Genomic DNA, 14,534 nt, shown 5'->3' on the forward strand with positions numbered 1-14,534 from the left:
TGGATAGCATTTTTCATTATGAGTCCTTTGGAATTATCTGGATCATTGTATTGCTGAGAATAGCTAAGTCCTTCACAGTTTATCATTATACTATATTGGTCTTGCTATATACAATGTTCTCCTGCTTCTGCTCACTTCACTTTACATCAGTTCGTTTAAGTCTTTTCAGGTATTTCTGAAATGTGCCTGTTCACCATTTCTTACAGTCCAGTAATATTCCATTACACTTAACAAAATATATTTGAAAAGTCCATAGACTCTAAGTTAAGGACCTCTAGGTCCTTTTAGGTGTGACATTTAATGACCCTTTGATTCATAGCAATTCTTTTACAGATCTTTGGAGCACTAAATTCCAAGTCTCATTGTAAGTTTTGGAAGGTTAAACTTTTTACTCCCCTTAGACAGACTACTCTGGTTTTTCTCTCATTTCTGATTTTTTTTCAATCAGTTGTATTCTTGATTGATTTTCCTTATAACAATTAGCAAAGTTTAAACGTGCTCATGGGATTTTCCAAGTCCCTCAGGCTGACAACCTAGGAGTCATCCTGGACTCCTTATTGTATCTCCAGTCACCTCTCCCCATATCCAGTCTGTCGTCAAAGACCGTAGATTTCACCTTGCAACATCTCTCCAACACTTGCCTTTCTCTCCTCTGACTCTACCACCACCCTAGTGTAGAAGGCCCTCATTACCTTATGCCTAGACTTTTGCAATAATAGCCTGCTGGTTGGTCTGCCTGCTTCAAAGTCTTTCTCCCCATTCCAATCCATCCTCCATCATGAAAGCGATTTTCCTAAAACACAAGTCTGACCCTATCATTCCACTACCCAACAATCTCCAATGGCTCCCTATTGCCAGGATCAAATACAAAATCCCGTTTGGCATTCAAAGCCTTTCATAACCAATCCCCCTACTATGTTTCTGGTCTTCTTCCACCCTGCTCCACCGTGTACTCTTCCTTCCAGTGACACTGGTTTCCTTCCTCTTCTGCCAGCATTTTCTCTGACTGTCTCCTCTGCCTGAAGTGTCCTCCCTCCCCATCTCTACCTAATAGCTTCTTTGGTTTCACGTAAGTCCCATCTAAAAACTCATCTTGTACAGGAAGCCTTTTCTAACCCCTCAGAATTCTGGTGTCTTCTTTCTCTTAATTATTTCCTTTTTATCCTATTGGTGGCTTGTTTGTACATATTGTTTGCTTGTGAGCTTTTTGAGGGTAGGGACCATTTTTTTGGCCTCTTTTTGTATGTCCTATGCTTATTGTAGTGCCTGGCACATAACAGGCACTTAATGTTTATTGGCTACTGACATTCTGTGAAAAATGACTATTTCATTGTCTCTAAAACAGAATTGCTTCCTCCTTATCCTTCTAATTTATGCTTTACTTTTTTCCCCCCAGGTTTTAAAAATACCTGCTTACTCTCTTTTTCTTCACTTATTAGTTTGCATATCTTCATATTTCCTTTGAATGCCCCATTTCTTCCTTTCCCAACCATTTCCCTCTATTCTTTTTGCTTTCACTTTCTTGTTCTTTACTTCTTTTATTAAAGAGGACCAAAAGTAACCAACTTGGGGAGAAACGTGGCCTGAGATATTTTTCCGTGCTTCTCTGTGGACCTGCTGGACTAGAAGAGTTGAAATTGAAGTTGTGGAAAGAGCTAGTATTTTCTTATAAAGCTACGAATTTTAATGGATCCGAAGCTGGCCCCAGAGCTAGGATGTCCTAGGTTCAAGTCCAGTCTCTGACACTCTCGCCTGTGTCACCCTGGGCAATTCACTTAACATTTTGGGACCTAACAGTGACCTTCTAGGACTGTGAGTTGCAAAATAGTCACTAAACTGCAATGGCAGAGGGAATTTCTTATCATGATGAAATCACAGGTTTATGGGGAGAAAACTGAAATGAGAACAAGGTTTTAAAATGTTTTGTGATGAAGCTGTTTGACCCTGCCTGTGAAAAAGCCAGCCATTATTTTACAATAATGCATAGAGACATCCTGGTGAAATGTGATTACTTTTGCCTTTGGTTTGAAGGTTGCTTGAATAATTTCCAAGATGCTATCTAAAGACAAGTAAGATTCTTTTTCGTAATGCTATTGTATATTGGGTTCAGTGCAATTTTCCTGGGTTTTACAAATCAGTTGCTGATGCAAATCATGAAGGGTCTATAAACATAAAGGCAATTGTAGGATGATTTAAAAGAACTTTGTAAATTTTCCTTATAATTTTGTTACCAATTGGAATAGAATGACTAATGTTATTAACATTTGTAATTTTGTTCTTGTCGATAAGGGTTCTTTTCTTTGTATTAAAAAAAAAAACCCAGCCCTTGAAATGTGTTTTAGGTCAGTAATAAATAGAGGCTCTTTAGAGGATACCCTTGAATTTGACCTTTAAAGATGAAACCTAAACGTTGCTGTATTTAAACTTCAAATGCGTATAGTACTTCAAGGTTCTATGATTTCCTCCAGGTGAGTTCTCCCTCTTCAGTTAGTCAGTCACTAAGCCTTTATTAAGCACCTACTATGTGCCAAGTACTGGGTTAAGCCCTGGGGACACAAAGAAAGGCAAAGGATTATCCCTGCTCTCAAGGAGCTCACAGAGACAACATACAAACAAAGAAGATACATACAAGATAAGGTGGAGATAATCAATAGAGGGAAGATGCTAGAATTAAGGGGGATCACATGTGGCCTTCTAGATCCTTAAGTGCGGCCTTTTGACTGAATCCAAATTTTACAGAACAAGTCAGTTAAAAGGCCTCAGGTTTTTCACCCCTGTCCTAGAAGATGGGATTTTAACTAGAAGGAAGCCAGGAGGGGCAGTAGTATTCCAGGCAAGGGGAAAACCTAGCAAAAATGCCTGGAGAGTCTGGAGATGGAGTATACCAATTCAGCTAAGTGGCCCAGTGGATAGAGTACCAGATGTGGAGTCAGAAAGCCGCATTCTCCTGAGCCTCAGATACGTACTAGCTGTGTGACTCTGGGCAAATCACTTAACCTTGTTTACCTCAGTTTCCCCACCTGTAAAATGAGCTGGAGAAGGAAATGGCAAACCAATCCAGTATCTTTGCCAAGAAAATCCCAAAGGGAGTCATGACCACAACTATACCAATGCAAATTAGTAAACGATCTTTGATGGTTGCTGGGGTGGAAATATTGCTTACTCCACAGGAGACTTGGTGATGAGCTACTGGGAAGTTAGTGAAGCTCATTCTGCATAGAGAAGTATGTATAGTCCATTACTGTGGGATAGGACCTGCCAGTGGCTGTACTCTGCTGGAATAGCCTTCACGAATGTTACGATATAGTATATGTTATGTTGTGAAGCACTGGAGGAAAACTTCAGTGGCAATGATATATAAAAGAGTTTCATGATTATATTTTTTTCCTCTAAGACTAAAGCAGTTCTTTTCCTAACGAAGCTTGATGGTGGTACATGCTGGGAAGTATCCAGTGATATGAGCCACATGGCTCAGTAAAATGAATGTTTGACAGATTCCACATTTGCTTTTTATACACTGCATATGTGATTCCCTTCTCCCTGCTTTCAAATTACCCAGTTGAGCTAGATACACACACACACACACACACACACACACACACACACACACACACACACACTCCATTTACTCTTTCATCTCTTTCCCAGGAGGATTATATCCTGAAATTACACTGGGCAGTATCTGAAGCTAGATTTGAATTCAGGTCTTTCTGACACCAGCTACATCATTCTATCCATCATTCCACCTAGTGCCTCTAAGTGAGGACCATAATGGAGTAATCTAAGTCTGGGGAACTATAGCTAGCCAAAGTAGCTAAGCAACTTTATTATCTATTTGAGAGACTAGGTATTTTTATTTTATGTGAATTTCAAATTGCTTCATCCTGTTATGCTATTTTTGAGCATGTATATTCTCTTTTCCCTTGTAAATAAACCCTAGAAAATGTATGCTTGTGATCTGGAGGGTATATAGACATGAGGTAAAAGAAAAAGAGAAAAGAGAAATCAGAATTGAGTGTCCAGTTAGAGTGGAAACTGAAGAAGAAGGGGGAAAGGCGATGAGGGATAAAATGAAAGCATACTTCTGAACTTGGAAGGTGAAATAGGCATAGGGCCTAAGGAAAGTCAATCATTCAATCCACAAGCATACATTAAGCACCTATAATGTGCCAGGCACTAGGGCCAGGAAGAAAAAAATGCTCTCAAAGAACTTGTATTTTACTAGGGGGACATAACATATTCCCAGATTAGTAGTTATAGCATATATACCAAAAAATACATAGTGATGGATGAAGGGGTAGGGGACTAACATCTTTGTGAAATGAGGGAAGGCCTCTTTAAGACAGGTATTTCAATTGAATCTTGAAGGGAGCTAAGGTACAGAAGGCATCATGCTTGCAGCTGGGATTCAGTGTTAAGTGAAGGGTCAAAGGTAAACATCCCCAACAACCTGACTAAATTCAGTGAGGCTGATGGCTCAAGATTAAATTCTTCAAGCCTTGATGGCCCAAGAGGTCAGATAACCAATTTAACCTAAGGGATTAAAAAAGCCTTAGGGCTATTCCCCCATAGTCATTTACAGAAGACTTTGAATGGCTGGGGCTGTTGGGGTTGGGGTAAGGGAAGGAGGAAACTGCTTTTGTGTCCCAGATTTGGAATGTAAGACCTTTGCATGGATGAATACAGAAGAAAAGAAAGTTATTATATCAATTTAAGACTTTGTATTCACATTAATAGAAAAACTCATTTAAGCATCTCTTTCTCTCATAGCCTATTTTGAGTGTTGTCTTTTGTAATAATGCGTTCTTTCTCAGAGACTCCTATCTAACAATAGAGGAATTACTTTTATGCACTTTATTTTTGCCCTTTCTTGGACTGTCTCATCAAGTGCCTATGATAGTTTTCAAATCTTTCACTCCCTAAAGCCCTGGTTCTCTGCCTTTTATTTATTCATAATGTTCAAAGCAGCTAAAAATGCAAGTAATATAGTCCATCTTCATATAACTGAGGGTCACCTATAGGAAGAATCCCAGCTGCCGGGAGACTTTTCTTTTTTTTTTTCCATGAAGAGAGAGTTTAGAAACTGTACTTCATTTAGAAAATCTAATGCTAGAAGGGAATAAATGAGGAAATAAACTCCCAAAGGGCGACCAGAAGTGCTGAACACTGCAATGGCAATATGCGATGTTAAAATAGAGAAAAGAAGGAAAAAGGCATCAAAGAGGCCAGACTTGATCACCTCTAAAATGCCTTTTAACTCTTAAATTCGATAATTCATCTAGATGAACTTTTTAAAAAAATTTTCCTGGAAAAGTGATTGGCTTCTATAACCTCTGTCCTCCCATAGGGACCTCTGGATGGATGCTAGAGGTATGTGTAGGCAACTGTTTACAGAAGAAAGCAAAGAAACTCTGATTTCCTTAGGGGCAAAGAGGAATCTCAAAGGCAAAAATGAAACAAACATAACCAAAATATGTATATATATATATATATACATATATGCCCATAACTCTAAAGGAAAACCTCACCTTAAGGAGTACAATAGAATTTTTCAAAAGCTAGATTTTTTTTTTCAGATTTCAAAGAGTTTGAGGGAAATTTTACTTTCTCTTGTCTCTCCCCTCCCTCCCCTCAAGTCCATGTATATTTAAATGTTTTTATTATACACCAAAATGTCAGGGAGTGATGTTCTATGAATTCAGCGCTCGGCAGGTCCTTTGACAGGATCGTTTCATATACATGAATGCATATGGACTAGCCTGGCAGCTGACGAGAGCAGTCATTTTAAAATGCAAGAAAACGGTGAGTTTCCAGGCAAAAGAGAACAGTTCTTTGAGATTTCTCTGTCTGAATTATCAACAGGGCAAAGTCTATTTGGTAAAGTTGGTTTATTCCTAGGTGTAGCTGAACTCAGCTGTGTCTGCTATAATCAAATGGATTATATCAGCAGAGCAACTAGCAGGAGCTAATTAGCACTGAGTAATTTAAAAATCAGATGATTTCTAAGCTTTACAGCATGTAAGATATAAAACCAAAAGGCCCACCCAAAAGAGGCTTGTCTCAAACTGGATTTAAAAAAAAAATGATTTATTACCTATTGAAGATGAAGAGAATTCTAGGACATAAGGTGTTAATATTAAATTATTTCAATTATAAATGTGTTCTTTAAAATACCATATTAATTATATGGGATGGACTCTACAGAGAATAGTTCATCCTATCTGAACAGGAACTTTTCAGAAGGAGAAATTAAAGCTATCAATAGGCATAAGAAGAAATGCCTTAAGTCATTAATAATTAGAGAAATGCAAATTAAAACAACTATGAGGTACCACCTGTCAGACTGGCTAACATTATAGAAAAGGAAAATGACAAATGCTGGAGGGGATATGGAAAAATAGGTATACTAAATGCATTATTGGTGGAGTTGTGAGCTGGTCCAACCATTACAGAGAACAATTTGGAACTATGCCCAAAGGCTATCAAAGTGTGTATACCCTTTGACCCAGCAATACAACTACTAGGTCTGTATCCCAAAAATATCAAAGAAAAAGGGAAAGGACCACTATATACAAAAATATTTATAGCCACTCTTTTTGTGGTAGTGAAGAATTAGAAACTGAGGAGATGCCTATCAATTGGGGAATAGCTGAATAAGTTATGGTATGTTATTGTGATGGAATACTATTATGCTGTAGGAAATGATATGGGGGATGGTTTCAGAAAAACCTGGGAAGACTTGTATGAGCTGATGCAAAGTAAAGTGAGCAAAACCAGGAGAACATTGTACAAATGAACAGCACTGTTACAGTGATAATCAACTATGAAAGACTTAGCTATCTCATCAATACAAAAATCTATAATTCCGAAGGACTCATGATGAAAAAATGTTATCTACCTCCAGAGAGAGAACTGACGGACTCTGTGTATAGATTGAAGTGTAGTTTTAAAATTTTATTTATATATTTTTTTGCCTTTTTTTTTGTACTTTGGCCAATGTGAAAATATGTTTTGCATGACTTCATACATGAAACAAGTATTGTTTTTCTTGCCTTCTCAATGAGTGCGGAAGGAGATCTATCTAGATTAAAAAAATGGTCAAAGAAATATCTTAAGCCTCTGATTTTTGTCTGCAAGAAGATAATATAAAATCAAAGTAGTAAACAGGACTTACTCTTTGTGAAACTTTGCTTTGTATGGCCTCGGGATTCTAGTCTCATTAGTCTGAATCTCCATTTGGTTTTTAAAGCTCTTGATCACCTGGCCCCTTTCTACCTTTCTGGTCTTTTTACACTTTATTCCTTTCTAAGTAGTCTGTCTGTTGCTCAAACAGGGCATTCCATCTCCTAATTCAGGGCCCTTTCACTGGCTGTCCCTGGAATTCTTTCTCCTCACCTGTGCTTCCTGGCTTCCCAGGCTTTGTTCCAGACTCAACTTAAACTCCACTTTCTGCAAGAGCTCATTCCTGGTTCCTTTTGCCTCCCCACTTTTCCCCTTCCCTCTAAGATAATTTTCCATTTATATTGTGATGGAATCTTGTATGTACATAATTGTTTGTCTTTTCCCCTGTTAGAATGTGAACTCCTTGAGGGCAGGGATTGTATTTTTGCTTTTCTTTGTAGTCCCTAGTGCTTGGCACACAGTAAGTGCTCAATAAATGCTTGTTGACTGACTGATCTGGGAAAGTCCACCTAACTTTGTAAAACTGACCATATTCAAATAAATTAAGCAATGGAAGTCCACTATGTGTAAGTCATTTTTCTAGGTATTGTGGGGACTTCAGAAGGTGGCAGAATGACACTGGCAGAAGAATAAATGAAATAGCATCATTAGGAATATTATTGTACATTCTCAGAGAACTTTACATTTTCGAAATTACTTTCAGAGTTATTCATAAAATCAAAGAATGTTGGAGATGGGAGGGAACTTAGAAGTCAGCCAATACAGCTCTCTCATTTTCAAGAAGAGGCAAAACCAAAGAGATTAAGTAACTTTCCCCTAGTTAGTCAGTGGCTGAGCTGAGATTAAAATCTAGGGTCCCTGGCTCTCAGCAGTTGGGCCCTTGGTTGAATAACATCTTGCCTCTTGTGTTGACAGTTCCACAGACTGGTACACCCACATTCTCTTCCCTGATTCTTTAAATTCTTAGGACCATAGAGTCATAGATTTAGAGATGGAAGGGACAATACAGCTCATCTAGTCTCACCCCCTCATTTTATGGACGAAAAAACTTGGGTTAAGAATTGGAAATTTTCCTAAAGTAATTCAGCCCAGAAAAGGGAAGATCAGAGTATTAGTCTCTTCTTATAGCAGTAGACTGTTTCCTGATAGGAAAAAAGGCTGCCATCTGCCATGGAACTACAGTGTTCCAGCCCACCAAAGGTCTAAATGAGAGGCATTACTAATAGATCTCGAGTTCCCTGATTCCTGCCCCATACTGCTTATTCATGTGGACACAAATAATTCTGCCAACTCAGATCTTGAGTTGATTATAATAGGACAGCAGGACTCAGGGCCAGAAGTAAATGATGGTGGAAGAGTCAGGAGTGCTACTTAAAATGTTGTCTGGAGTCCTCTCAGTTTGGAAAGAGGATTTTATGTAAATACTCTCAAGCAAATCAGGTACTATATTACCACTAGTATAACTTTGTGAAGATGTATCTGTGCCCCTATAAGCTAGTCCCCCAGGAAACACTTTAAGCCTTGTAGATTCAGACAGAAACCACAGATGTAATAGTAATAATAATATAATGATAGTTATATTAAAACTATATGTCATTTTATGGTTTTTCAAAGTACCTTTCTCATAACAACTGTGAACATGCCCATTGTTCCAGATCAGAAAAGTAAGGCCCAGAGAGGTTTGGTGACATGTCCACGGATAGTATTTCCTGGAGCTGGAATCTGAATTCCTGGTCTTCTGTCTCTGACTCTAGCGCTCTTTAGAATGTACCATGTAGCCTTCCAACCTTTATTTTAATAAGGCTTTTAAAAAATGTTAAACGTGTCTACTTTTCAACCATACCATCTAGATGAAACAATGATTAGATAGTTGCCAACCTAACTGGAGAATGGGACCAGAACATGGCAGTTAACTTCAATCAACATGTGTGGAGAAAAAGGGTGAGAGGGGAGAAAGAAAAATGACCCTCCCCTATCAGATGGAGAGGGGCTCAGCCTGTTTTGACATTTTCACTAACGAAAGGTAGACAAAGAAATTTGTATTCAATAATTTTGCACCAACCTTGGGAAGGTAGGGTAAAAGATGGGATGACCATTGACTTAGTCTAGAAGAAATAAAATCCTATAATTCTATAATATGACTTCAAATTGAAGAGGAGTAAGAGAAGTAGAAAAAGAGAGACATACCTGTATTTCTGTTGGTTCAATGCCATGGGAGAGATTTCCATTTTGTACAGGTCCTGAACCTTCACTGGGTGGTGATACTTCCACTTCAACACTTGTACTGTTTGGGAGCTCTATTTTTTCTGTGACATCATTCACAAATGGAAACACATGCATGCACACACACATACACAAAGAATAAAGATAATCAATGAATGGAGGATGAGGGAAAGGGAAACAATAATGTTTTCAAAATGGTTGATTGGGTGAATAAGTGGTTCCACTGATAGAATGAAGGAAGTCAGAAAGAGAAGTAGGATTATTGGAGAAAGAGAAAAAAGTTTTATTGGTAGAATTGGTGGTCTCTGGGGGCTGGTAGGAGCCAAAGCTAATAGGTGAAAATTTTTTTTTAAAATGCCAGGATTTCATCTTTCCTATTTATTTTTTAGTAGCCTCTGTCTTCTGACATATATATTCTGAATGGGCACTCTTGCTGTCCAAGTTATTTGGGGCCCTTCAGGGGAGTGTCCTGCTTCTGATACATTCTGAAATACTGCATTTCACATATATTAAGGTAGGTATTTCTTTAGTCTACCTATAAGTTATACAATTTTCTAGTTCAGGTATAATCTTTGGCATGGTACCAAGGAGCCATTTAAGAGTGGTTTATATAGGAAGCTTCACTTAATTTATAAATGACCCTCTTCTACCCCCTGAAGATTTTTTTCCCACTCTTTCTCCAAAAGGGAAGAAGAATGCTTCAGGTCAAAAGGATAATTAAGAATAATGGTGACTAAATGTGTAGATGGCTTTCTGAAGCTTTTCACAAAGGTTGGCTTAGAAAAACAAACTCTTCTCTGAATACCTTATAGGATAACTAGTTTGTCCATACCGCATAAGTATGACTCTAATTCAAATCAAGACAAAGGGGAATTTTGTGTAAGTAATAGATACAGAAACAGCTTATATGAGAATGGAAAGCTCCACCTTGGATAGGAAATATATTATTTACTTTGAATCCAGTACATCATTGAGGGTCACTGTAAGTAGCTTCCTAATAGCCATTGACTTTGACCCCAATGTTCGTTCCAGAGTTCAAGGGGAACAATCATTCTGGGTTGTCTGGAAATCAGCAGGGTCCATTTTTTAAGTATGACAATTCTGTAACCTTGAATTTTATTTATGTTAATGTAGGCTTACAGAGCAGTACCACTTAACTCCGTGTACCAACAGTCTGTTTTGCAAATGCAGCATGATGCTGAGAGGAAAAAACGATGGTTCCAGGCCTTCTGATCATTAGTCAAATACATCTTCCCTGTGACCATGCTGCCACTGCAGTCTTGGATTTCAGTAGAAGGTGAAAACTGAGAGCTCAGTGACATAGTGAAAAGACAAATTAATTTAAATAACCTTTTTTTCTGGGTAATTTAATAAGATTTAACTCTTTTGGCTATTGCTATATGTCAGTATTGGTATTTACTTAGCAATTAACAAAAAATTACTTAACAATTACTAGACTGATCCTTGGTGAAAGAACAAAGATTTAATCTGAATGAGAAGCTAGTACAATCATTGAAACTATACCTCCCCTAATAAACGTACAGAACTAAAAGTATAGCAGTATCCCATTTTGTTTATGACAATTTTAGTAACAGGATAGTTTATAAAACAAATAGAAATTGGGATAAATTTAGTTTGAGTTTAGAATTTGAGAGCTATGTTAGCATTACAGTTATAAGAATAGGAACATTACGTTCCCAGTTAAAATGCTGGGATGTCATGATCTAGTTACCACACGATGCATAGCTAAAACAGACTGAAATAGTGTGGTAATATCACTGAATTCATCAGAAAGGAGTGGGGGTGAGCAGGGACAGTGTGTTATATTGTTATGAGCTGGTACTTCATCACTCAATGAATTTGCTCTAGGCAATGGCACCAGAGTAAATGCTGGGGCCTCATCAAGCCCTTTAGAAAGGGTCCCCTTGTTAACTAAGTGAATACATTTCTACTGGAGGAAAACTATCCTTATGTGGACTTCCTGAAACACTATGGTCTCTGGTTAGCTGTCAGAAACTAGAGTCTAATGCACTCCTTCCCTTCATTACTTTAAATTTGCTTTGTAAATATATTGTTTGGACTCATATATACTTGTTTCCCTCAGTAGATGCTCCATGAAGGCAGAGCTGTTAAGTTTTTGTCTTTGTAAACTTAGTACTTAGCACAGTTCCTTCTTCCACGATATAGGCATTTCATAAATTGGTCAGTCAATAAAAATGTATTAAGCATATACTGCGCTCCAGGAACTACGCTAGACTAGGGATACAAAAAGTCAAAAGACTCTACCCTCAAGGAGTTCACAATCTAATGGTGGAGACAATAAGCAAACAATTTTTGTAAATATGGTAAATTTTATATTTTTAAATACTGTAAATTTTGCAATTTGCCGCTATTGTAAATTTATAAACAAAGTATGCAAATACTATAAATTTTGTAAATATGGTGGACAATATTTACAAGCAATCTATATATAGGATAAATAGACAATAATTAAAAGAGAGAAGGCACAAGAATTAAGGGGGTTTGGGAAAGGCTTACTGTAGAAAGTGGAATTTTAGTTGGGACTTAAAGGTAGCCTGGAGGGCCAAGAGGTGGAAATGAGGAGGGAAAACATTCCAGGCAAGGGAGACTGCTAGAAAAAATGCTCGTTGAATGAAATTGAATTGAAATCTCATTTCAGGCTCCTACCAGGATTCCTTAGGCATCTCTTGGGGTTATCCAGAGGACATTTTAGACATGTTTGGACTCTTCTACCCCATGCTCACACAAAGACAGATGGAAACTTAGATCCCTAGGCTTAGTTGTGACACTTGTAAAGTTCCGGATATCCACTGCTGCACATTGGGGCTACATTGAATATTTAAGTAGAATCCTGAGAAATACAAGTCTGTGTGTTCTCTTGCACTCACCCATATGGTTGGCAGTCCCATTATGCCTTTCATTATCATCCACCTGGCACTTCTTCTTGGCAATCTTGTGAAGTATTGAAGCCTTTTCTCTGAAGCGTCCTAAAGAAAGAGAGAAAGGAGGTGGAGAAGAAAGGGGGTGAGGGAAAAAGAGAATGAGAAGGATGAAGAGGATCATTGCAAAGGATTCAAAAGTACAGTCGGCTTCCTTGCTGCTGCACCATATAGTCCATCAGAGATGACTCTTTCCTGCCCTTGTAGAAGGCCATGTTAATGTATACAAATAACGTGCTTTCTTCCCTTGCTGTCCTTGTGGATTCTTTACCCAACTTTCTCAGACTGTTATGAACATAGACAAGAGGCCTGGTTTTATTAGGTCCTTTGAATTTACTATAAAACCAGTCAAAGCATCAAGCATCTGTAAGTGCTCCCTTAACCCCTCATTTTAAATGTTGTGGCTGAGGCTTAACACAGGACTGATTGAAGTCAGCTGGATCACAGGAAGAGCTTCCCTGGAATTGAACTGTATTATTAGAGGGGCAATTGACAATGGATAGGAAGGTAAGTCAAGCATCTTAGTTCTTTGATTTGCCTTCTCCTTTCAAAAATGACCATATAAATGAGTGTAATGACAGTCTGCAGTTTCTAAATGAAGCAGGAGCTTGCATCAGCGCTGCCAACTAAAAAAAAGAGATCCTTTTTTTTCCACAGAATTTAGAAGATTGAAACCCCTGCAATGCAGGGCTGAAAACTAACATATAGGAAGGAAGTTGGAGTTGCTATTTAGTGAAGGAGGTAATGGAATCATTTACCTGAGGCCAGTAAGAGAGGTGGAACAGTGATGAGCTATCTTGGGAAAATGCTAACAACAAATGCTAATGAAAATTGATTTTTAAAAAGGAGTGTGATCATAGACATGGACTTGGTCCTGTAATTTCTGTTTGTGCCACAGTCAATGTGTAAATATCAAACAAAGACAAATGGACAAACATTAGAAATGATAGAGCCTAAGACTGTTTGATTTTGATTTTTGTCCTAAAAAGTTGACTACAAGTAGTTTAGGACAGAGGGTGCCAGAAGTTGGAGGATCAGGAGAAGCTTGATGCAGAAGATCGTACCTGATTTGCATCATAAAGGAAAAGGGGGACTTTATGTGGCAGAAGAAAGAAGGAAATGCAGTCCAGCCATGGTGAACAGTCAGTTCAGAAATGGACCAATCTTCTTGAAGCAAAGATCCTCTATTCAAAGGGCTTCTACTCTTTATTACCTACCTGAAAATGACCAAACTCCTTACCCTACAACTCATGACCTTAGGCAACTTCATAATGACTCACTTCTCTTCCCTTCCATGTCATCTATGTTTCAGTCTACCCTGTCTCTTCCTCATGTACTATCCACTTCACTTTTCACTATTTTTTTTTTTGCTTTTGGTGGTATATTTTTCAATAGGTGGTATATCTACTCCCCCCCCCATCTCCTTCTTTAAATACCACTTTCTTCCCTGATCTCTGTTTGAGTCAGTAATATGCCTTTCCCTCGTCCTTTTAGGATATCCTTTGTATCTCTCTTGAATGAACCATATCCTATTTCACATCATAGCTAGTTGTATAGGTAATATACCTCACCTCCCCCACCCCCATGAGATCAGGGACAGTATCATTTAATTTTTATGACCTTGCCAAGCCTAGCAAGTGTTCTGTATATATTTGTTTTCATTGCAAGTAGAGATTGTTTGCTTATTTGTACTTATATCCACAATGCTTGGCACAGAATAGCCACTTAGTGAACAGGTGTTGATTGACTGATTGATTCATAAATTATGAATTGAAGGAGAAGATAGAGGAGGAAAAGACAGAGGCTAGGGCAGAATAGTTGTAGGTTTCAATAGGAGCTGGGTTCAAGACCCTTGCTAAAATTCCAAATCTAATCTTGCCTGGAGCACTGGGTATTTATATTAATTCTAAACTTGCCTTTGGGCAACGTCTAGTCATTGTACCTAGCTCTGTTGCTTTAGGAACAAATAGAATAAATCTAATCTTTCTTCCATATACTTGAAGCCAGTAATTATGGTGCCTTCCTCCTCCCTCACCCCCACCTAAGGCTGTCTTTTTTAGGCTAAACATTCCCAGTTCCTTTAACTGATCCTCATATGATATGGACTGAAATTCCTCCACCTGACACATAGTAGGGGCTTAATAAATGTTTGTTGATTAGATTAGACTA

General features: G+C 38.1%; 1 protein-coding gene and 1 long non-coding RNA gene across 5 annotated transcripts in view; one reads left to right on the forward strand and one right to left on the reverse strand.

Moving 5' to 3' along the window:
• The window catches only part of SLC24A2 (solute carrier family 24 member 2), a 299,391-nt gene that overhangs the window by 61,517 nt on the left and 223,340 nt on the right, over positions 1–14,534 (reverse strand). For all 4 annotated transcript variants that reach the window (XM_021004589.2, XM_021004590.2, XM_021004591.2 and 1 more), the window contains 2 exons: positions 12,315–12,413; positions 9,370–9,488 (listed from right to left, as the gene is read on the reverse strand). In XM_021004589.2, the coding sequence (XP_020860248.1) occupies positions 9,370–9,488; positions 12,315–12,413 (218 nt within the window). The remainder of the gene's footprint in view (positions 1–9,369; positions 9,489–12,314; positions 12,414–14,534) is intronic.
• Positions 1–14,534, forward strand: part of LOC110220543 (uncharacterized) — a 70,608-nt gene that overhangs the window by 959 nt on the left and 55,115 nt on the right. The window lies entirely within an intron of this gene.

This window comes from Phascolarctos cinereus, unplaced genomic scaffold (genome assembly GCF_003287225.1).
Source record: "Phascolarctos cinereus isolate Bilbo 61053 unplaced genomic scaffold, phaCin_HiC Scaffold_4;HRSCAF=312, whole genome shotgun sequence".
Lineage (NCBI taxonomy): Eukaryota > Metazoa > Chordata > Mammalia > Diprotodontia > Phascolarctidae > Phascolarctos > Phascolarctos cinereus.